We start from the raw sequence: 24,455 nt of genomic DNA on the forward strand, positions 1-24,455 counted from the left end.
GTGTCGTAACGAGTACGCTCATGCTGTAGGTTTAGGGGCTGAAAAACTAGTAACTTTTTTAAACACGGGCTGGTAAAAAATTTTATGTTTCGAACTAATATCTTTTTTTTTTAAATTAGTAACAAGCGTGTATATATCATGGGGACCAAGTGGTAGAATGGTAGAGCATTTAGCTGCTAGCCCGTGGGTCACGAGTTCGGATCTCCGGACGTGACTGTTGGCGAGAAACATGAACTCTACTTTAAATGCTCAGTGGATGCTATATCAATATTTACTATTTACTTTACAACACTAATTCTTCACATAGAACCTAATTTTAAAGCAACACAAATATTTAATCTTTTAATACAGAGAAGTGAAATGGCTCTTCTAAAATTTGTTTTTATTGTTTGGAATAACATTTTAAAAAAATAATTTTTCTTAGAGCATTTAATTTTTTTACAAATTTAAACGTCTGAAAGCTATTCCATATCAACTGTGAGATAAAAAATATAATGTACTGGTTTTTATTTATAATTATATGCACTGATACAAAGCTAAGCGATCCAGTTTTTTGTTGTTGTTATTAAAAGTATTAAAATAATTAAACACCATCATATTAAAAAGCAGGTGGATCGATGTCTAAAAAGGCTGTCGAAAAATAAAACATTTGTTTATCCTCATTGATAGGAAATAAGCGGTTTTTTTTAAATTTCCTCTATCATAATCATAACAAAGAGTGACTGAGGTATAGACAAAAATACACCTACACAAAACGTAGATGCTTATTGCATTATTCAGTTAAAATTCTGAATATTTGCTCTGATTAAAATCATTATACTGTTTTCTTAGGCTAACCCTAACAACTCCTAACCAAGATGTAATGCGTTAAAAATATATAGCCGTACTTTCGATTCTGTCATGTGGCAGTATAGCATACGCACTTTCCGCAACTTATTCTAAAAATATATGTTGAAATAATCTTAATTTTTAAAGGGATATAACAACCTAAAAAAAGCAGGGGCTAATATTCAAAGTTCAGAAATGTATAAATAACTACTATTTTTTCTGAAACTGTTTATTTCCAATCGTATTAATAATTTTAAAATTGTATTCAATAAATCATACTAATAATACTGTTTGATTTAATGGTGTTTAAATAATTTTAGCATTTCAAATGAAATTTTGAACAGTTTAGCTTTCTATCAGTGTATTTAATTATTAGCGCAAACCAGTTCATCTTAATTTGCTGAGGTAGTGATAAATGATGGCATTCGTACTTCTTCTGCAGTTTTTCAAAAAAATTGCTATTTCAAACAAATTGTTTTCCTTAAAGGGAAAAAAACAACAAATTCAAATATCATTATTTCTAACAGAAAAAAACAACCTTTAAAATGTAGGAAATCACACATCCATGTCCTATAAAAAGTTGTATTAGGTTAAAGAAATGTTTTGTGAGAAGAATTAGCCTTGTGACTAGTGCAGGGGTCGGCAACCTGCGGCTCGCGAGCCGCATGCGGCTCTTTTGGTGTTCAGTTGCGGCTCTTCAGCTCCATGCACAAATATTAATAATTATATTATTACCAAAACTCATAAAAATATTAGTCTGCAACACTCGGTAATAAACGATGCAACAATAGACATAAACAATAAACATTTACTATTCAATTAGAATATTTGATTACTCCCTATATAAGTGTACCCCCTATTACATTGTCCATTCCGAATTGAAACATTCAACTTCATAGTGTATATCACAAAGAAATTAAACCAGCTAAGTGTAAAACTGAAAGGAAAATCTAGCCTACGTCTTGCTTGAAGAAGTGGTTTGTTTCGAAAAAAAAATACTTTTTTGTTGAATACATGGTGAGCCATAAATTACTTAATTACGAAAAATCTGAAAAAATATCGTTATGAAACCAATGCTACTATTTAATCAATTCAATTTTAATAAAAACAAAATGAAGGATGTTTTCACTGAGAGACTTGAGCTATTCAAAACAAATGCAAGTACTCTGACTTATATAGTAGATCCTCTCAACACAAATTCAGATGAGATTATTTCATATATTCAAAGCTATTTATTAAATTCAGATGAGATTATTTCATATATTCAAAGCTATTTATTTTAAAATATATATATATATAGTATGATATTTGTTTAGGATTAAACAAATATACTATTGACATAAAAATGTTAGTGGCTCTTTAAAAACGGGTAAGATTGTAAATTGTAACTTTTGGCTCTTTCGTCTCAAAAGGTTGCCGACCCCTGGACTAGTGGTATATTTTGATGTTTATGTTTTACAAATGTAATGTCCCCATGTTTTACAAACGTAATGTCCAACATCACCGAAATGTCCTCATGTTTTGCCAACGTCATGACTAACATGCCACCGAAATGTCTTGTTTTCCAGGCCTACACGTTCCTCTTCATCAGCTCCATGTGTAACCCTATCATCTACGCCTTCCGATCTCCGGCTTTCCGTGAAGGCTACAAGGAGATACTTTGTCAGACACCAAATTACGTCATCAGCGACGGTAAGTACGGTGTACCGTTCTGTCAAATTTAGAATTTATTTATATTTTTAATTACCGAGCTTACCACTATTTTATGAACTTACACATGCTGATTAAAATTTAAAAATATTTTTGTCAGTAAAAGTGTTTGTAAATGTATGAGAACTTGGATGTTTATGTTATACAACCTATGTTTTGTTTTGTTTTTTGGCTCATAGTTTTTAAATTGTATTTTTACTCTTGATCAGCTAGACATTATTTGAAAAAAAATCTTTGATTTTTTTTTCTTTTACCGAAGGATCTTATGCTTCAACGTGTGAAAAACAAAAAAATTGTAATTACATTCTTAGATTTCAAAGTGTAATATTCACTTACCAGTAGGTCTTCGTTAAAAATATGTGTATTTTTGTTGGCAATGTGATATCTAAGAGCGTGTGTGAGTCTCCGTCATAACGGCATGCGTGTTTCTTCAGCTCTTAACGCAAGTTGGTATAGTTTTCGTCAGCTAAATATCTGACCCGGTTAGGCAGTAATCCATCAGTAGTTTCTTTTCTGTAGGATGTCCATGAGTCCACCCAGCTCTAATGGGTACCTGCCTTTTAGGCTAGCAGGCAGCCGAAAACACCATCCCTCTAATTGATTTATATATACTTAAGTGCTCCATGCCACTGTGACATATATATATATATATATATATATATATATATATATATATATATATATATATATATATATATATATATATATATATATATATATATATATATATATATATATATATATATATAGGAAAGCGCCACAGGCTTTCTGTGTGAAAACAAATTCGTCTTTAGTCTTAATCATGTTGACCTACCTATGAGTCAGAAAAGGAGTCGAAGTTTCGCGAAGCACAAAAAATAATTAGTTTCTTTTACTCGGGTACATTTGACTTGAATGTCATTATGAAATGCGACGTTTGAGTGGTTTTTACGAGTTGATTAGACCAACATTAGCAACAAACAAACTTGAGTGATGTGATTGTCTTTATTTTTTTGGAAAATATCTATATGAAATGTGTTTATTTAGACATGGTTTTCATTTTTTTTTCTTTCATAGGTCATAGGCATTACTTTTTTATTGTATTAATTTTTTTTAACTGAACACCAAAGTAATCTATTATGTAAATACGTGAAATTAAAAACATGTATGTCATGTTAATTAATTACAGCTTGATGATTAAGGGTGTTGTTTTTGTTTTAGTTCTATTTACATTTCAATACTTCTGCTCCTTAATACGAGTTTCCACAAACCAACATTTTCAGTGTTTAAACCGTTGATCCATTTCATGTATATCTGTTTGAAACTGTTCAAAGCTATATTTAAATATTGCATACTCACATATTGCTTTATTTACTTTATGTTTAATATCATTTGTATTTACTTTTCAGCAGTCCTTATACCTCGTAAATTTTTTTTTTTATCTACGACTGATAAAACACTGCTTCATTAACTTTTGTGGATTTTAAAAGCAATTATATTGTTATATGTCGAGTCACCAAAACTAATGAACTCTACTTCATCTTTTCATTAAGTTATGTCTCAACAACCGAACAAGTATATGTGTATGGACTGATGGCCTGTAGTTCTAGACTAGTAGATAGACTTGTATATACTTGTGTGAAACATGTGCCACGTTCCGGGTCTTAGTATATAGACTTTTGGTGAACATGTGCCTTGTTCTAGTTCCTAGTGTATAGTGTTAAACATGTGCCATGTTACAGGACCTAGAATATAATGTTGAACATGTGCCTTGTTCCAGTTCCTAGTGTATAGTGTTAAACATGTGCCATGTTACAGGACCTAGAATATAATGTTAAACATGTGCCTTGTTCCAGTTCCTAGTGTATAGTGTTAAACATGTGCCATGTTACAGGCCCTAGAATATAATGTAAAACATGTGCCCTGTCTTGGTCCTAGGGTATAGTGTAAAACATGTGCCTTGTTCCAGGTCCTAGTGTATAGTGTTAAACATGTGCCATGTTACAGGCCCTAGAATATAATGTAAAACATGTGCCCTGTCTAGGTCCTAGGGTATAGTGTAAAACATGTGCCTTGTTCCAGGTCCTATGGGCACCATCAGATGTGTGACACGTAAACACAACGGCTACTTCACCTCCATGTACTCTAACAGCTTGACCAGGTACTGGCTCAGCATGTACCTTATCCCGGCATGCAAGGGAGACAATGACAACTTCCTGTTTACCTTGAACTTGTTTTTTTACTATAAAAAAATGTATGTCCCTAAAAAAATCCAATTACCTTTTTTTTTTTCAATTATCCGAACTTTGTACTATTTTAAAACTTTTCTTTTTCGACTATAATCTTCTCCGTTGTTTGCAAGCTGTAATTATGGGATGTTCAGTTATAATACACGTGTGAGCCATACTAAGCCTTTAACATGAGTAAAGGTGTCGTTTTATCAGGGCGAGTATTCTTGCTCCCTCATCTACATGTACTGTATTCAAACCAAGGCCTAACATGCGTATATCACTGGACACGCCCATAATCGCTGACTCACAGCGTTCTAATTTTTTTCTCTAGTTTTTATTTTTTTACAGATTCCGTGCCATATGCCATAGAGCTGCATTTGTCAACCTGCATGTTGATTGTATTACGATGTATTCATTTTAATTATTTTATAATTTCGACACACATAATTTTTTTTTAAATTTAGTTTACCCAGCAAGATTAAACGTTTTTTTTTAACCTACTATCAGCACATTTTCTAAACAATTTGTTGAACTTTAGGTGTTTATCCTGAAACATTTTGTCATTTGGAAACGTGCATCTGCAAATTGTTATAATTCTAAAATCAGAAGTTTTCCATTTATTTAATAATTGATAATTAATTTGAACTAATCTTATTTAATCAAATAGTTATCCTTATATGAAATGAGTTGTAGCTGATATTTATGTTTAAATTAAGCCGAAGCCTGACATCAAAATGTCTTGTTTACTTCCTTCTCAATCAACGCCCAATTAAGCACATCAAAAACAGCAACAGTCTTATGTCCCTCTGAGCCTCAGTTTTTAAACGTGTATTAGAAATGTTTGCTTATTAAATGTTATCCTGTCATAACTTCTCTTGCGCGTGCCATCTTAAGGGAGATGTCGCGTGCCATCTAAAGGGAGATGTCGGAAAATCTTATCAAATTGTTGAAATAGCTAGATGTAGATTATTAAGTCAATAATCACATTTTTTTCTGGAGATTTCTCATTAATGATATAAATAAATAAATAATTCGCCGTATGTATCTAAGCTAATTTATATTTTAAACTGGTTTCTATAATTTCATCAACATAGACAGTTATACATTTTAATTACACTTAAAAAGAAATCTCCAAATCGTGTTAACCTCTTTTAGTATTTGGTTAGAGCAGTTGTATTTCGAATATCTAGTTTGATTTTTGTCTGTCCTCTCTTGTTAAATATCATTTGAAGGCTTAGTATTTGTATCAATGTTTACAAAGACCCCCCCCCCCCCCCCTCACCAAGGACATTCACACAATGATATCAAGACAAATGACCATTTCCTCTACTCTCTGACCCCATCTGAGTCACTCAACTTCACAACCCATTTTTCACATGGGAGTTCCAATATTCACTTCAAACTAACTTTTTTTTTAAAGACGTTATCACCAGTCCGTACATAAATGGAGTGGCCTAGCGGTAGAGAGCTGGACTGCTCGAGTTCGAATCCGGGTTCAAATTAGTAGACTGTCCCTGAATCCACCCATCTCTTACGGGAAGTAAGACTAGTGGGTATAGTGCTGACCACGCTATCCCTTCATATGCCGAGGTCACATAAATAGATGAACTCTACTTCACTTGACCCATAGACCGTCAGGTTTGGAAAGAGTATCTTCCTTACAGTATTTAGCATATACTGTATACTATTTTGCTCACTAGGAAATACCATTGATACATACAAAAACGGGCTAGATTAATTAATTTATCGACGAGACATGTGTTGGCTATTGGTGCGTATTTTTACATTGTTGAGTACCGCTCAGTACTAGACATTATGTTTGATATGCATTGAAATAACTGTCCGTAAAATGTATTTTAGCGCGGGTTCGTCGTTCTATAATCACCATCAATATAGACATGTGATTAAGTGCCATCAACTTTTATATAACAAATTACCGTTACAGATTTAACATAACCCTTGAAAAGAAGTGTCTTATACAAAGAAAGATCATAAAAGCATGAATGTGCCCTCGACGGAAATAACTGCCAATTTGTTTACAGGACCATCAAGTGCCATTAAGAATTTATACACGGAACCTGATCGCCGCTTTTAACGTCAGCGAAATTTCCATCCATTTTATGAGTCTAGTTTTTATGTATTTTTTGTGTTTTAACCTTGAAGTGAAAGTGCTTTTCAAACATGGAAGCCTGTAATTGCTTCTGCTCATCGCATTTGATATTTGTAAGCAATTTACTTTCATCGATCTTTTACTGTTGTGGGATAGAATTATAATTTTAATAGCGAGACCATGGCAATTTTCAATGCTAGAGAGCTGTACGCCTTTGCAATTCAGAGTTGTTGGCAGTCAAATTGGTCTTTGTTAAAATACATGCTATTAATAAACATTCTTACCCCATTGTTTTCTAAAATACTAAAAGAGCTTTTCATCCTGTATATAGCTATAGATAGACAGACAGACAGACAGACAGACAGACAGACAGACAGACAGATAGATAGATAGATAGATAGATAGATAGATAGATAGATAGATAGATAGATAGATAGATAGATAGATAGATAGATAGATAGATAGATAGATAGACAAATAGACAGACAGACAGATATATTCTAAAGAAACCCACCCTCTATATTCATACTTGAGAAGTCGGTTATACATGATAGACAAATAGACAGACAGACAGTTATATTCTAAAGAAACCCACCCTCTATATTCATACTTGAGAAGTCGGTTATACATTTTCAGGCAAAAACAACATTTTAAGTCATCTAAGAAAACTCACTTAACGTTTTAAAACAAGACAAACCCACATTTTGTTATGAAGATGTAAATGTTATTATTCTAGTAAAACGCTACCGTTATTTCACCATCTCCTAGTGAAAACATAACTTTGAAGTGTGAAGCCCTCGTGAGTTGACGAGGGTGTCCGACTTTGACAGGAACCCAATGGAAAGATAACTTTGGTGGGGGGGGGGGGTGAAAGAGATCAGTTTCTTTGTTATGTCGGTTAATTTAAGTGCAGACTTGAACACTACTTGAGGACACAATGAAACGCCTCTGCCCCTCCCCCTCGCTACTCTGAGCTTCCTATACAAACCAGCAAAAGATCGTCGTCTGCAGACGTCCACGCGATACTTATCGTGTCTGAGTTACCTCATGAATTCTGATGGAGTCCCAATTAGCTGTGAGCCGACACGTCTTGTGGCCGTACTAAGTCTGTGAGTTAAGTTGTGGCGATATGGGTATCGGATCTCTTCACGTTTATGTTTGGCTGGTATTGTAATCGCTGTCTATATAATAGAGCACCGGTATTGTAATCGGTGTGTTCAATAGAACGCTGGTATTGTAATCGGTATGTGCAATAGGATGCTGATATTGTAATCGTTGTGTTCAATAGGACGCTGGTATCGTAATCGGCGTGTTCAATAGGACGCTGGTATTGTAATCAGCCTGTATTTGTGTTCCAAGAAAAAGTTTGAATGCTTATATAACCAAGCACGTAGATAAAATGAGATGGCAGTTTGAATAATGTTAACATTTATTAACCGTTACAAGTCGAAAAGCGGGTGTAAATTATAATTGTGTGGTAAGAGCAGTTAATGTGGGCGTTAACTACAACGTTAATCAGTGTAGATAATAAGTGCGTTAACACGGGTAGTTAATAATAAAGTTAATAAGGGCAGATACTATGCGCGGATAAAATCACGATACATCTCTAAACCTTGTTAGTTAACCTCATTAAAGGTTTTCGTTAAAACTTGTATAAAGATCACGTGATGCGTTTTCCCTTCATCTTTTCGAATCACTGATTTGTTGGTGGTAAAAAAATCAAATATGCTAGGAAAGGAAACGTATTCCCAATTCCTCAGCTATCTGTATTGGAAAGTATTCTCTACATAGATTTTTTTTGACAGGAATTCCAAAATTTCGACCTCAAAATACGCCAATATTTCAGCAAGACAAGTCTAGTTCCGTAGTGACGTCAGCAATAACAAATCACCAAGTCATAGGCGCCATCTCTTGTAGAGATCTTGAGACAGTCCCCGCTTGTACAGTACTTGACAGCCATCTTGCTGTGACGTCAGGCAAACATTCCTTCCCTCCCTTTGATTACCGGGTTGGTTTTGAGCACTGATAAATTGATTCGGATTTGTGCTAGAGTCATTGGACGATTTGATAACGAGGAAAACACGACCTTTCCTTGTCTGTTAATGACCTTGCTGTTTTGTTTTATATTTCTGTATCAGCGGTAGCAAATTTTACCCAAATGTCAATAGCTCAATAACGACATTACATAATGTGTCTCAAAATTAGGTCTTTCATAGTAAAGCGCAATCAGGCTGGTCTAGATAAGTGGCTTGAGAATTATACACATAATGCCACCCGCACATATATACACAGAACCGTGTTTTTACAAGACATGATTCCTACATAATACCGTTTTACTACCATCCCGACAGATTACTACAGAATACCGTGATACGACTAGCCCGACAAATTCCTACAAAAGACCGTCTTACTACCATCCCGACAGATTCCTACAGAAGAATACGGTACTACCATCCCGACATATTCCTACAGAGGACCGTCTTACTACCATCCCGACAGATTCCTACAGAAGACCGTGCTACTACCATTCCTACAGATTCCTACAGAAGACCGTGCTACTACCATTCCGACATTTTCCTACAAAAGACCGTCTTACTACCATCCCGACATATTCCTACAGAGGACCGTCTTACTACCATCCCGACATATTCCTACAGAGAACCGTCTTACTACCATCCCGACATATTTTTACAGATGACCGTCTTACTACCATTCCGACAGATTCATACAGAAGACCGTGCTACTACATCCCGACAGATTCCTACAGAAGACCGTGCTACTACCATCCCGACATTTTCCTACAAAAGACCGTCTTACTACCATCCCGACAGATTCCTACAGAAGACCGTGCAACTACCATCCCGACAGATTCCTACAGAAGACCGTGCTACTACCATCCCGACAGATTCCTACAGAAGACCGTGCAACTACCATCCCGACAGATTCCTACAGAAGACCGTGCTACTACCATCCCGACAGATTCCTACAGAAGACCGTGCTACTACTATCCCGACAGATTCCTACAGAGGACCGTGCTACCAACATTTGATCGATAAAAATAGCTCTTGAACCTGAAACCGGAAGTGTGAGCCGCAGGGACTTAATGGACGTTGTTTGCTTTTATCACTATACGGACATTTTTTTTTACTCACTTTAATTTAATCAAGTGTCCCCAAAAACTCGAAAGATGTGAGTTTTTCCTTGTTAAAGGCAAACTTTTTGCTATCCTACTAGAGTGCTAGTGTTTAATTATGTTTGGTTAAATCAGACTTCTATTTCCCCAGAGTGTTACCAGCTGTTCACAATAACAGTATAGATAGACTCTAATTGCGGTTATATCCCTTTATTGTCTATTGTCAGGGACGATTATTGTTATGTTTTGTATCCTACTAACTTTTGAGATTTATTGGGTTAATAGAAATTGTGGCTCAGATAAGGGGAAATAAGCTAGATTTTAAAATGGTGTGTGATATGTGCATTTCCACACTGGAGTTAGTGTCCGATCACTTGTAGTCCCTAGCGGCTATTAGAATTGTAATCTAGCTGTCGGCCTATGTAAAACAGGGCGATAACTCACCGAGCGAAGCGTCCAACAATCAACACACGTCCCGCAATACTTTTATCTCTGCCTGTCAATGCAGTAAGCCATCGTCTGTACATCATGCATTTTTAAAATGTAACCAAGTTGGGTTTTTTAACATTCTATTTGATAAAGTCGATCCCGTAAAATATTTATAGGTGTAAACTGAACCAAAATGATCTGCTAACGCTACACCTAATCTCAGTTTAGAGTACATCATGCGTCTATGTTTTAAATACTATCAAACTACTTTCTTTCTTCTAACAAATCTATCTTTAAGTTTTTACCATCTTTTAACAAAGATATCTTATGGGATTAAAACTATCTTTTAGACTGTACCGTGCATATGTTTCTACCTTTTTCAATACGGAGATTTCCGTGGGTTCACGGCAGTTTCTTTCATATATCTCTTCAGGGGAGGGGGGGGCACTACCTTAGGTCCGTCCTCACCCCTCCATGGAAATATTAGTGCGCTTTTTTTTTTCAAAAAAATTCAATGTTAATTATCAGACTCAGCTGTTTGTACGAGCGTTAAGTCTAAATATTATTTAAGTGGAAAACTACAAACAATTTTTACATTTCAGAAAGCAAATAGCTCACATTTAATTTTAAATTTTTATTACACTTCTCATGTCTTATCTAATTCATTATCTTTTGTTTCTTATTTTGTATATTACAAATGTCAACAGGCTATTCCCCATTGACGACTGAGCCCACCATCTACAGCCCCGCCCGCATTTGCCTGACACCCCCACACACCAATAATGGACCTAACCGACTAACCCACCCTTGCATGGTGCAACTTCTTCCTCTCTTGCAGGTCGCCACTCTCACAGCCATTATAGCAGCGCCATGCCGGAAGCTCGTCGTCTACGTCCGGTCTAACCTTTAACCTCTCAGGTTTCTTTATTTCGTTTCGTGGTTGGTTTTTGAGTTTTGTGTTTGCCTGCCTTTTCGCTTGTGGCCTGCTGTGGCAAATTGTTGTTTTGGTTTTTTATTGCTTTTTATGTTAATGATTTTTTTTATTAATACATACGATATATTTATAATAATGAGTAAATTTATATCTTCACAAATATTCTTGTAAAATATGCCAAAGCTTCAAACTTTTAAATTTTGTTTCTAAATCACGCAAAAAATGTGTTTGTATAATGATGAAATGTAAATTTTATTATTTCATCCTTAGAAGATCTATAGTTAAGAGTAAAGGTTCTGGCCTTATTAGTGTTATAAGAAAAATTAACCTTTCATTAAATGAATGTAAATATTTGCTGGTATTAATTAACATGAGTGTGTGTTTATGATGGTTTGGAGTGACATCCCCTTTCTTTATGGACATGGTTGTTTAGTTTTATTTAGGTTTTTTCCTTTAATGAACTAAGCAGTTAAGAATTTATCGTAAATATAATTACTTTACTTATTTTAGTTACTAAAGTAAACCTAAAGCTGGGTGTACAGCAAAAGAAGTCTTGACGCACGGCTTCTAAATTTAGGCAAATATGACGCGTGACTCTTAGCCTCAAGCAACTATGACGCGTGACTTCTAGCCTTATACAGCCATGACGCGTGACTACCAGTATTAAACAGCTATGACGCGTGACTCATAGCTTTAAAGAGTTATGACGCGTGACTCTTAGCTTTAAACAGCTATGACAAGTGACTACAAAATATGATTTAGAGACCTTTGTGAATTATCCGTGTAACTTTAATGATATCTTCTTTAATATTTTAGTTCTAGTAACGTTATACTTACAATGATGGCGCACTTTATTCTCTGATTTTTCGTTCTCTTTATAGTGAAGAAAAAAGGAAAGGAGGACTTCCTTTTGGGCATGTATTGTTTTCGTCTGTTTGGATTCACATACTTGAGCACGTATCTAGTCGATGATAGTATCACATGGCAGTTGTTTTGTCGTCTCTAGCGTTTCATTGGTGTCTCAAATGTAGTTTGTTTTGCTGGGTTATAACTAGTTTTATCACTATATATATATATATATATATATATATATATATATATATATATATATATATATATATATATATACTCGCACTAATTCAGATCGCAAAAAGTCCTGACTAAATATGCAAATGCTATGTATAATTACGTTTGGAATAGACTGTAATATATGTTTTTGTATTTATACTAGTACAGCCAGTGTTAAATTTTACAGTACTTGGTTTTGTTAGCAGGCCAGGATGTCTCTGTCGTCTTTGCACTCTACTAGATCTAGTTGTCAGTCTTTGAAACGTCCAGAAACTGAAGTAATCATTGGGCTAGTTCTACTGTAATAATTTTAAATTTAGTCCACACCCCACACATATAAATTATAAACCCAGACAAAAGTGAACTTGTAACTATGATATAAAACACCGTTGGTTAAAATTAATACTCGAGGAATTTTTTTTAAGGATGAAATTAAAGGGCGACAACCCGAGTCTGTTGCTTTATATTTACTTTCCATCTCTGGAGAGTGCTCTGCCTACACATCGGTGTTAAATGACACAGTACATGACTGAAGTCTTTTTCTTGTGTACTCATATGAGAAGTGCTTGTATATATTTCCATAAGTAGCCTTTGTTTAACTCTTAATTTTCTATTCTCGATTTTTTTTTCATTCTTAAATTTATTTGATAATATGTCGAAAAATATACAAACATGCAGTTATGTAATAAAATGAACTGAAGATAAAGTACTTTTCTAAGCAGCAATAATGTATGTATATACATTGTGTTTGCAATGAGTTTAGTTTTTTTTTCAAGTGAGTAGCATGACTCTTGTTTATGTAATAGTTATTAAAATAATTCGTTTTTTTTATTCAATTAAGGAAGGTTTAAATTCGTTTTTTTTCTACACCTCAAATTTCATCAAAATCTTGGCCGGAGTTCATTATTTAACATCCCTTCAGTCAACACAATTCCAGACTTAAAAAAAAAAAACAACATTCGGCGAGACGTATTGTTTGTTGAAAAATTAGCTCATTAAACTTTTATAGACTCATTAGATATTGACATTTTGTTACAATTTTTTAGTCATTACCTTAGTTATTTGCTCTTCATTTAATTGGTAATTTTCAGTTTAAATTTCATATTAGACAATGTACTCAAGTGGAATTAAACCTCGCACTTTAAACGCTTATAATAGATTTTTTGTGCTTTTTAATTACTTTTAGCAGTAGTGTTTTCATGTTTTCTGCTGGTTGTCGGTTACCATAGTAGGTGGACAAGTCGCTAGTGAACAGAACTTTCCTCATAGTTCCTTCCAGGCATCTCATCTCTTCGTGGGGGGGGGGGGGGGCAGAACAACTCCCCTTCCGAAAGAATGCTGCCCCTCCCCACGAACAAAATGGAATTTATATAGGAAATATATACTTTTAACAGTGTCCGCCCCTCCCCCCCCCCCGGGAAATTTTAGTCCGTCCCCCCCCCGCCCCCGAAAATTTCAAAAGCCCCCCCAACCCCCCCTGAAGAAAAATGTCTGGAAGAAACACTGTTTTTGGTACGAATGTGAATCACTTTACACCGAGAGAATCGTGTCTCTATTTTTCCCCCTTAAGCAGATAATGGTACCTCTGATATTCTTCAAGCAGAGAATACTTCTTCTCTTCTGTCATGACATTAGAATATTAACTGACTGTCCTCTAGTATACGTGTCTTATCTCCTTTCAAGAACATGAAAACCTAGACTTTTTTTGTTGTACACCCATTTAGGCTAATTTAAATACATATTTTATAATAATTAATTTTTAAAAAAATACACTACAAATTTAAAAGTTGCATCAATACTTTAATGAAGAGCTCGTTTATTCATTAAGTCAACGAAGTTAGAACTAAGTTGTGTGTAGATATTGCTCTCTGCCTGTATGTAACGCATCTCTGGGTCACCATGACCTGTCTGTATCTTCAGTGTTGGTCGGGACTTGACAGATCGGCGTCTCAAGTTCAAATCCGCTAGCGCGGATCAGCTCTACATCCGCCATGTTAACAAGCTTAGGTGAACCACGTGTTTCCGGTTGTTGCATAGCCAATCGTCTGCATTCTACTTTCTTTCTAACATTGTTATGTTTATTTAAAAGAAAAAGAAAAACTAATACTATCCTTGTTTTAACGTTGATTATATTTTTTTGTTGTTGCATCAATTACTGTTTCTAACCAAATAGAGTAACAAAATCCGTTGCATGGAGTTTGTTTTGATAGGTTTTTGTTTGATTTTATTTGACTTGAGACTATTACTTTCTAAAATTATATTCGGCTACCCGTTAGATTATACTAGCTATGATTTAACGCCTGGTTTCTTTCTTGTGGAGTTATCCGAAAATTCTTGGAACTCAATATCATATTGGGACTCATCTTCAAGCCGTATCTCTAGAAACTATCTAAGATCTGATCTACATATCTGATCTACGCTGCTCATAAAATGTGGGCCTCTTCTATTCAAAGAAGGAAACAACGTTGTACACATTAAAAACGCGATCCGCTTAAACCTACGTAATCTACATCATACAATAGAAATAGACTCCTTTCCCAAAATATTTTGAACACGCTCTTCCCATGACTAGACCAGGCGCAAACAGTACTAAACCAGGCAATGTTTGCCGAGAGAAATAGGGCCTTTATCGCAGATTTTATGGCACGTACTTTAAAGGGATGAGTTCCAGTTCCCTGCCATAAACAATCTCACTAGATGTGCAATACGGAAAATCTTGTTTATATTACAAAAATACGCGCACCCAACCCCCCCCCCACCCCCCACCTAGTTCTAATCACGTAGCCCCAACCCTCTTAACCCTAATCCCAGATTAGTTTTTCTCCAGCTATAAATAGACCCGACAGTGTGATCAATCGCGAGTTATGACCAGTGCCCGGTCTGCAGCTCTGATGAGATCGATGATAATCACGGTCCTACAAGAGCACAGCGTCCATTCTGTGAATGGCGCCATTGTCTCGTACAGGACTTGACAGCCGCCTCGCCCTGTGATGCCAATGGGAGTTTATGACGTCACCGCGAGTGTGACTGTAGGGAACAGGACACAAAAAAGTTCAACGCGTTGGATATTAGATCTATAATTTGTTGCCGTAGAACCAGTCTAGAAATTTGTTTGCATGGCGAATTAGATAGTTGTTTGCTTGAGTAAACTTTGTTTCATTAGGTTATCTCCCCTACCTCTCCTACAGGAGTGCTGCCCCTTATGGAGCTTAAGCTACAACTATAATTTATGAAGTTTTTTTTTCTTGTTTTTTTGGCTGTTAAACTAACCATTGCTAACCTGATAGAGTCAAACATGATTTAACATTCTTGTCGTTGAATACTTTAAGTTCATAAAACATAGTTTAGATATTCTTTTGGCACACAACAGCCTATCTGTTATACTACGGTAGCCCGTCTGGCAGATAGTAGCCCATTTGTCATACCGGGCATACAGTAGCCTGTTATACTAGGCATACAGTAGCCCATCTGTCATACTGGGCATACAGTAGCCCATCTGTCATACTGGGCATATAGTAGCCTGTCATACTGGGCATACAGTAGCCTGTTATACTGGACATACAATAGCCTGTTATACTAGGCATACAGTGACCCATCTGTCATACAGGGCATACAGTTGCCTGTTATACTGGGCATACATTAGCCTGTTATACTGGGCATACATTAGCCTGTTATACTGGGCATACATTAGCCTGTTATACTGGGCATACATTAGCCTGTTATACTAGGCATATAGTAGCCCATTTGTCATACTGGGCATCTAGTAACCTGATAATGGCATACAGTAGCCCATCTGTCATACTGGGCATACAGTAGCCCATCTGTCATACTGGGCGTACAGTAGCCCATCTGTCATACTGGGCATACAGTAGCCTGTTATACTGGGCATATAGTAGCCCATCTGTCATACTGGGCATACAGTAGCCCATCTGTCATACTGGGCATACAGTAGCCCATCTGTCAGTTCTAAACACTAAGCATGTGAAAATTAATCGATTGTGTAAAAACTTACTTTAATGTGCAGACATTTAAGTTTTTCTTTAGGATAAGTCAAGTTTCTAGTTTTGTAATAACTCATTGCTTTATTTTTTTAAAGTTTAAAACACTTCAATTTAAAATAAGAATTAAAAAAAAAACTCGATTGAACAGAGATTTTAAAAGTGTTATTGTTAAATTGCATTTCAAATGTTTCTAATCAGGACTAATGTCAATTGCATTTGTCTCGTTAGGATTGAGTTAAGTTTTTAATCTTGTGGCATTGAATTAGTGGCCGGATGAATGTTGATTTGTTCTGATTTTTGGATTTACTGCCATCAGATTGGCCAACGGTGCACCGGACAGGCGGATATCTGCAAGCGCTGACCAGCTACGTCGTGTTGACCACAAAGAGCTTAGGTGAACACATTTACCTCGTAGAATTTACACCCCCCCACCTCCCTCCCTATACACCCTATAAATGTAAATGTAGAAAGCACAATGCTTTTTAGGTGGCTTTACAAAAACATTAGTGAACTTGAGAATGTGAGAGAATTACTTTTGTTTACTAGCAGTACAAACTTGACTATTAACTTGACGAGTTCCTATAAATTAACTGTTACATGTACATCTGATTCTTTTGAAACTTGCAACACTTTCCATTCTTCTGGTGACATAGTAAAAAAATTCTTCGTCTCACGCCTCACTACTTGGGCATACTCCTTGCCACTCTTATCTCTTCATATGATAAGTCTGATAAGGTCACAGAAATAGGTGAACTCTACTTCATACTTAATATTATATCCCTTCGGGTTAGTATTTTTTTCCTATCCTCGCTAAGTGAAAAGTGAAAAACAAACAACCTAAACAGCCTAAATATTAAAAAAGGTATACACAACCAATTTAAAAGACAGTTTATGAATGCACAAAGCTAGTCCGCCCCAATGAAACTAACCCTAAGTCTCTGATCTTACTACCAGCATCTTCAATGGACATCCAGCTAACTTGGTGTATCCTTACGCCACTGGCCAACACAGCTCCAGTGATCTTTCTGATGAGAGGTGATTTGGTTTCTTGTGTGCTTGCTGTTCTTTTTTAACACACTGTCATACTACTAGGTGATTTGGTTTCTTGCTGTTCTTGTCTAACACTGTCATACTACTAGGTGATTTGGTTTCTTGCTGTTCTTGTCTAACACTGACATACTACTAGGTGACTTGGTTTCTTGCGTGCCTGCTGTTCTTGTCTAACATACTGCCATATATCAAGGTGACTTGGTTTCTTGCGTGCCTGCTGTTCTTGTTTTAACACATTGTCACATAACTAACATTTGCTATGGTAGACCAACCATAGTTGTAATATAAAAGACTCGCAATTATTGTTCTATTTAGCATCGCCTGCTTTAGAAAAACAAATTACTCACCAAAATCTAAAATTTCAATTTTAAAGTTTTAAATCGTTATTTTTTAAAATGTGAGTTAAATGGAAAATGTGTACAGCATTCAATATATTTAGGCCCTATAGTTTCAAACTTTGAGAACCTTGCCATGTTTAATGCATAGTATGAAATATGTCATCCTTGTAGACTGATTTCTTCATCTAATTTTGTTCAAGAGTCTACATTTTTAGGCATGCCATATCACAGTTGCTTGTTAGCTATGAAGCACCTATTGTTAGGAAAAACCTACATTTTTGTTGATGGTTCCTACCTTTTTATCGAAACTTTCAAGTTGCTGTTGTCTTACTATTGTTTTAATGATTCTGGTGCACTGTTTCAAGCTGATCATGTTTGCATTTGTTTCATTCCCGTAGTCAGATTTTTATTTTTTATTTCACCTAAATAGTCTAATATTATTTGACAACATATAAATGGGGGGTATATGTGTTTTAAACAAGGCGTGCTTATCTTAATGCCATTGTAAGTTTCTTAATCAGTATATATAATTAGAAACGAAGTTGGAGGCATCCTACTTTTACCCATCACGACGACCCAAAAATCTCACCAGTCCATCATGAGCTTTATTTTAAACTAACATACGACTATAAAATATGTGTTTATGTTTGCAAAGACACCTATTTCTAATAATTTTTAAAAGATTGAAAGCTGTTTATATTTTAATTTTAAATATTTAATCAAGTTGCAACTTTCCGTGTTACGCTGATTAAAAATAACAGACTTTATTTTCAACTTTCTTTAGGATTCACCCACCACCATCTTTTCAAACTCCATTACTTGTTCAAGTATAGCCCTAATTGCCATGTTGTTTTTTTTAAAACAATTCAGCAGTAAATCACCCAAGAAGAAGGGATATTATCTCAGTTCTCTCCCCTTTCCCTGGCTCCAACCCCCACCCTTCCCACCTGCCAAAGCCAATGAGGGTAATTCTGCAAGACTCCCCGTAAATCCTGCCAAAACGAAGTAAAACTTTGCCCCTGACAACTTCCTGTATTGGAACATAAATATTGCTTGGAGTTGCCTGAATGTGAGTTTTTAGAATAGTATCCTGGCTTCTCTCCAAGGCTGTCTCATAACTTTAATTTTTACTGATTAAATAGAGGAGCTACCCATATTGTAGCATAACTTTAATTTTTACTGATTAAATAGAGGACCTACCCATATTGTAGCATAACTTTAATTTTTACTGATTAAATAGAGGAGCTACCCTTATTGTAGCATAACTTTAATTTTTACTGATTAAATAGAGGGCCTACCCATATTGTAGCATATAGGCCTAATATAATTTCTCCCAGTTTATTGGATATCAGATCCCTATCCCAATATAGCTGCTATCCGATTTGTATCTCAATATATCGGCTATCCAATCCATATCCTGATGTATCTGCCATCTTATCCCTATTCCCAGTGTATCCTTGTCATATCCTCAGAAGTTATTGCCTTTCAATGTTTTAAAATAGTTTGACCACGAATGGTTTACTCATTTGAGGTTCAGACCAAAAAGATGTTGTAATCACACTAAATACTATAATTATTTGGATATAATGTATGGGCCATATTGTGAGAGGTGGATACTTCATGAGATTTTTTTTGGAAGTGTAGTAAAACCATTTCTAGAACTGTTGGTTAGAATTCTTTTAAATCCAGTTTTAAATTATCTACTCTACTGCACATTGCCCCCCCCTTCCTCCCCCCCCCATGCTAATACTGTTGAGAGCTAGAGTGCAGTATGTGAAGAAGAAAATGTTTCACTAGTTTCCTATTAAATAGGTTGAAGGTCATAATGCAGTTGCATCATATATGTTTGTATGTGTGCTTGGTTGGCTGACAGCTTGCATGTTATAGATATGGAGTTGTGTGTCATGCTGTTGTTAAAGGTTATGTTAAAGTGCCTGTGGGTTTTGTTTTCTGTTGTTTTTAGTCAATGGGCTATGTTATGTGTTTGTGCATTTTGATATGACACATTTTGTTCTACGCTTAGTTTAGCTGTCATTGTAGCTTAAAATTTACTCTTTACACCAACTAGAGGACTGTGTTATACTTTTGGTTTTGTTGCATTGAAAAAACAAAGTGAAACTTAATTTGGTTTTAAATTTAGATCAAGAAAGTTATAAACCTTAATTTTGTGATTTAAAACATAACCTAACACTTTAACCATAGTGATTTTATGAGATGTCTAATGCAATGTATTATTGTTTTTCTTCAATTAAATAATTACCTGCCACTATTTAGTTTAAATTTATTTTGTAGTTGAGCATAATTGTAGCCTACACCTTTTTATCTTTAATGGTATCCTCTTTCTATTTTATTTACGTAATTATGACTCTTTTAAGTTTAAATATGTAGACAATTTAATTTATACCATATTTGAGGTTATATGTTTTTCTGCTACATATTTTATTAGTTGTAGACAATTTCTTGTTAATCTACTGTTGACTTACCAGTGTTTTTGCTGTTTGATTATTATTTTGTTAAACATTTTGGTCAAATCCAAGGCTTTTTAAACAACAGGTCACCACAGGCAAATTTATCTGGCAAAATTAATATTTATTACACTTTTTATTTTCATTCCTAAAAATTGTGTGTAACAATTGGGAGGGGAAACAGTTTAAGAAGCTTTGGACTGGTTGAAGCTTTCTGCTTTCACATGCTGAATTTTTTTTAATGTTGATCAACTACACCATAGATTGAGCAAGGAAAGGTCACTCTAAACCAACTAGTTTGAATTTTTAAACTGCTGGCTTGTGTTACTAGTTTTCAATTTGAATGTATGTCATTAAAGATGTTTCTGGTTACATTCTGGTAAAAACTTATTTGTTTGAGAGTGCTTTGTCACAGTAGTAGCACCCAGAGTTCTAGAGGTTTTCTCCAATTCCTACCAGCTAAAGCACCACCACAGCCAATTTTTTGCTGCCTCTCACCTCCCCTACCATACCCTGCATGTTAAAATTACATGACCAACCATTTATCAACAGTTTTAGGTTAGATATCACACAGAAGCCAACCCTGTTGTTTTGTATTGTTAGATCTAGAGTTGTAGACTCTTTCTGTTATTTTGTTAATTTTATTTGTTTGTTTTAGAAAAAGATGAAACCTACCTTTTTATCTTATTACAATAATTTTAAACAAAGATTCCTTTTTATTTTGCTTAGGATTCATTTAATTTGGTTGGGGTAGTAATGTTGTGCTTTCTATTTTCTTTAGTTGTACACCATTTGTTTTTTAAATAGAGCACTAAAATTGTTGTAAATACTAGCTTATTTCTAAAGCAAAGACTCAAAATTATTTTTTATGTCATTCATAAGAGATTTCTAACATTCTAATTTATTAAAATTTACTCTGTTTTCTTATTGTTTATATGTTAGTGGATCTAATTTATTATTAATACATTCTACATATAATATTTATTTCTAATTAATTTCAATCAAAAAATTTATTATGTTGTAATTTGAAATGTTTATTTTATGATTTTATCTAAATGATCTCATTAACATTCACTCCCAATGCACAAAAGATCTGTTTTTTTGTGACTTAAAATTGTCTCTGCTAAAAATGTAAACTTTGTTTTTTCTTTTCCCACAGACTCTGAGCAAGTCTCCAGAACCAACAGGTTGTCATCCATCATATCAACTTTACGTCGTGGCAGTTCTGTCAGTTCAGGGCGTCGCAACACTGTCACATCCATGTATGACGTCAATATCGAGCCCATGAGTCCATCAGAAGGCGGAGGGCGATTCAAAGCAGCTCGTCAAAAAAGTTTATTTAAATTATTGAGGTCAACTCGACAGTCCAACGCTCAAAGTGTTGTTCATCGCAATGGGGATTTAATTATAATGAAAGGTGGTAAAATTGTAAGCGTCAGGCGAGGGACAGAGGGGAGAGAAGGCAGTCCATTCTTAGACCGCATGCAAAGACTGCAGGAGCAGGCAAAGAAAAGTGGGGAGATAACTGCAGCGCTGGCAGGTCCAGGGCAGGTCATGTTTGGGTTAATGTGTGAGAGGATCAAGAGCAGTGACGACCAGATGAAGAGAAAATCTGACAACGACAACAACAACGACAGCTTATCGGATGTCAGCGATGACGTTTTTACAGAAAACTCATCCAGTTTGGACAACCAGGATGATAAAGAAGATGAAACTTGTAATGGTCATTCTGGTCCGAACTCTAATTCACATCAAAATGGGAAAATCAAACACACAAATCACAAACGTAAAAGGAAACCTCGCAAGAAATCTAAACCAGAGGCTGAGAAAATATCTAATTCTCTGGACATTGAAGCTGGTGTCTTATCTACAAATAAGGATATTGAAAATAAAAATGTCGATAGTAAAAATCAGGAATTTAATACAATAGAAAATTTAGTGGCAAATATTCATAAGGAGTTTACAGATTTCACATCAGTTCATAGACAATCTGCTTTTGTCTGTGAAGATAGTGAAAAGAAAAGACACATCTCTAATAGTACTGAGTCACTCAGGGAACTCTGCAGGTCAGCTCTGAGTAAAAATTCAACAGGTATTGTGATAAATGTTTCTGAGGATAATGAAATCTTAAATGTGATGCCTTTAACTCCAAACACTAGGGAGCACTTGGCCAAGTCTGACATGCATCTTGACCAGGATAGCACTGCAAGGCATGGTCCACCTGGCGGGCATGTGCCATTCTGCAGTCATGTGACTGAACACAACAGATTACAGCCGTCAAAGCCTTTTCCTGTTTCTCATAGCGCTATCAACATGTCCCGCCTGCAGCCTGCCAAGCCTTTACACTTGTCTCAGAGTTTTGACAATCTCTCACGTCGACCTGCTCACATGAGGCGGCTTCCCTCAGTCGAATACCTGGATCCACCTGTCCATATCTTCAGGTCTCACAGCAATGTTCACATGAGTACAGTAGCTGAGCATGTCAGGTCCAGGTCTAAATCTCCACAGTCAAGGTCACGGTCTAAGTCACCTGATCACAAGGCAGGCACCAAATCTTCAAACTTACGCTCACTTTCCCCATTTCGAAGGAAGAATATCTCCAATGAAAATACATTTCTTTAAACTATGTTACTGTTAGTTTAGAGCAGGGGTCTCCAAACTTTTCAGTCCGAGGGCCGCATTAACCATCGAATTTCAGTTCGGGGGCCAGTTTCTTCCAGGCATGTCTTTGATTTTTCTGGGCAAACTTCCTCAGCCATCACCAACAAACGATTTTTCCTTGGACAAAAAGATTTCTGCGGGCCGGATGAGAGGACCTCGCGGGCAGCATTCAGCACGCAGGCCGTAGTTTGGAGACCCCTGGTTTAGAGCATACTTAGTTAAATTTTCAAAAGAAAAAATGTCTTCATTAAAAATGCATTTCTGTAAATTAGGTTTCTGTTTTTCATTTCACTGTCATTTCACCCACCAGCTTAACTTAAAAACAAAGTTTATTTTAACTTTGTACTTACAGATTCCTGTGTACTTGATAGAAAGCTTGGCCAGTTTCATATAATTTGTATGTGATATTTTATTTTTTATGTACAAATCTTCAATATTCATTTGCTTTTAACTAGTCATACATGACAGAATCAAATTCTACCACAATTATCAAAACAGTTACTTAATTTTAAGTAATAGAATCATTTGTATGAAACCATGTATTATTCTAAAGCTTCATTTAATGCGCAAAAACAATCATTCCGAATAACCAAGATATTAGCAAATTTTTTATCACATAGTCAGTCTTTAAAAGAGTATGCGCCGTTGCCATAATATCATATTGCTAGTGTGAGAGATGATTTGAAATATTTTTTAATGTTAAAATTCAAACTTACGAGTTTTTTTAATACAAAAATTGGAACATGAAATGTTTTAGTCACTAAAATGTTTCAAAAGGAAAGGTTTCTATTATTATTGAATTATCAATGACATTGTAATTAGTGTAATTATTTTTTTGTGGGATTACCATAAGGCTTTAAATGGCAATATGAGAACTACTGCTTGTCAGCTCTGCAAGTAGGCCTAATTAATTGACACTGCAATTAATATGTTTTTAATATTTTGTACGCAAGCTTGCACTTGATTATACTCATATTTTTCAGAGTATTTATTACAAGAAATAAAGTATTTTGTTCAAAAGCAGAGCCTTTTTTATATATATGTTTAACTATAAACAGTATTTTGAATAATAGAAAAAGCAGTATTTGTATCCATGGAACGAAAAATGAGAAACCCATTTATTGTCATGTTTGTTTTAGAATTTTCTAACAGTGAATAAACAGTCAAAGACAAACCATCATTCTCTGTCAACCTTGGTTTGAACTTACATATATATTTACCTAAATTACTTACAATGTTTTTTTTAATGAAGTTTGCATCTTCATTATGTACATCTTTAGAAACTTTCTCCTTTGTGAAAAAATTAACTATTTTACTTTAAAATGAACTATTTAAATTTGAAAATGAACTATTTAATGTATAAAACAAAACTGCCATATTTTATGATGTATTCAATCAATCTTGTTGCTAGATGTTATTTTAACTACTGTTATGTACCTACTTACAATTGTATGTCTGTGACATAATATGTTTTTTGACTATTTTTTTATCTTTGATATTTGTAATTATTGTATCTAC

The 24,455-nt window shown here is 35.1% G+C and overlaps 1 protein-coding gene across 1 annotated transcript; it reads left to right on the forward strand.

Moving 5' to 3' along the window:
• The first annotated feature begins 2,336 nt into the window (after nt 1–2,336).
• On the forward strand, nt 2,337–23,082 carry LOC131956171 (uncharacterized). The gene is made up of 4 exons (XM_059320595.1): nt 2,337–2,520; nt 16,740–16,817; nt 17,378–17,458; nt 21,436–23,082. The coding sequence occupies exons 1-4, from the start codon at nt 2,337–2,339 to the stop codon at nt 22,896–22,898; spliced, it is 1,806 nt and encodes a 601-aa protein (XP_059176578.1). The 3' UTR covers nt 22,899–23,082.
• The last annotated feature ends 1,373 nt before the right edge of the window (nt 23,083–24,455 follow it).

The sequence above is a fragment of the Physella acuta genome, unplaced genomic scaffold, assembly GCF_028476545.2.
Source record: "Physella acuta isolate Inbredline_101_S28 unplaced genomic scaffold, ASM2847654v3 ptg001131l, whole genome shotgun sequence".
NCBI lineage: Eukaryota > Metazoa > Mollusca > Gastropoda > Physidae > Physella > Physella acuta.

What these genes read in the sequence shown, in the direction of transcription:
- LOC131956171 (XM_059320595.1), top strand. Translation starts at nt 2,337, where the DNA reads ATGTCCTCATGTTTTGCCAACGTCATGACTAACATGCCACCGAAATGT. An exon ending in AAATTACGTCATCAGCGACG is followed by an intron (nt 2,521 to 16,739) that starts GTAAGTACGGTG and finishes TACTGCCATCAG; the next exon opens with ATTGGCCAACGGTGCACCGG. An exon ending in GTTGACCACAAAGAGCTTAG is followed by an intron (nt 16,818 to 17,377) that starts GTGAACACATTT and finishes TCTTACTACCAG; the next exon opens with CATCTTCAATGGACATCCAG.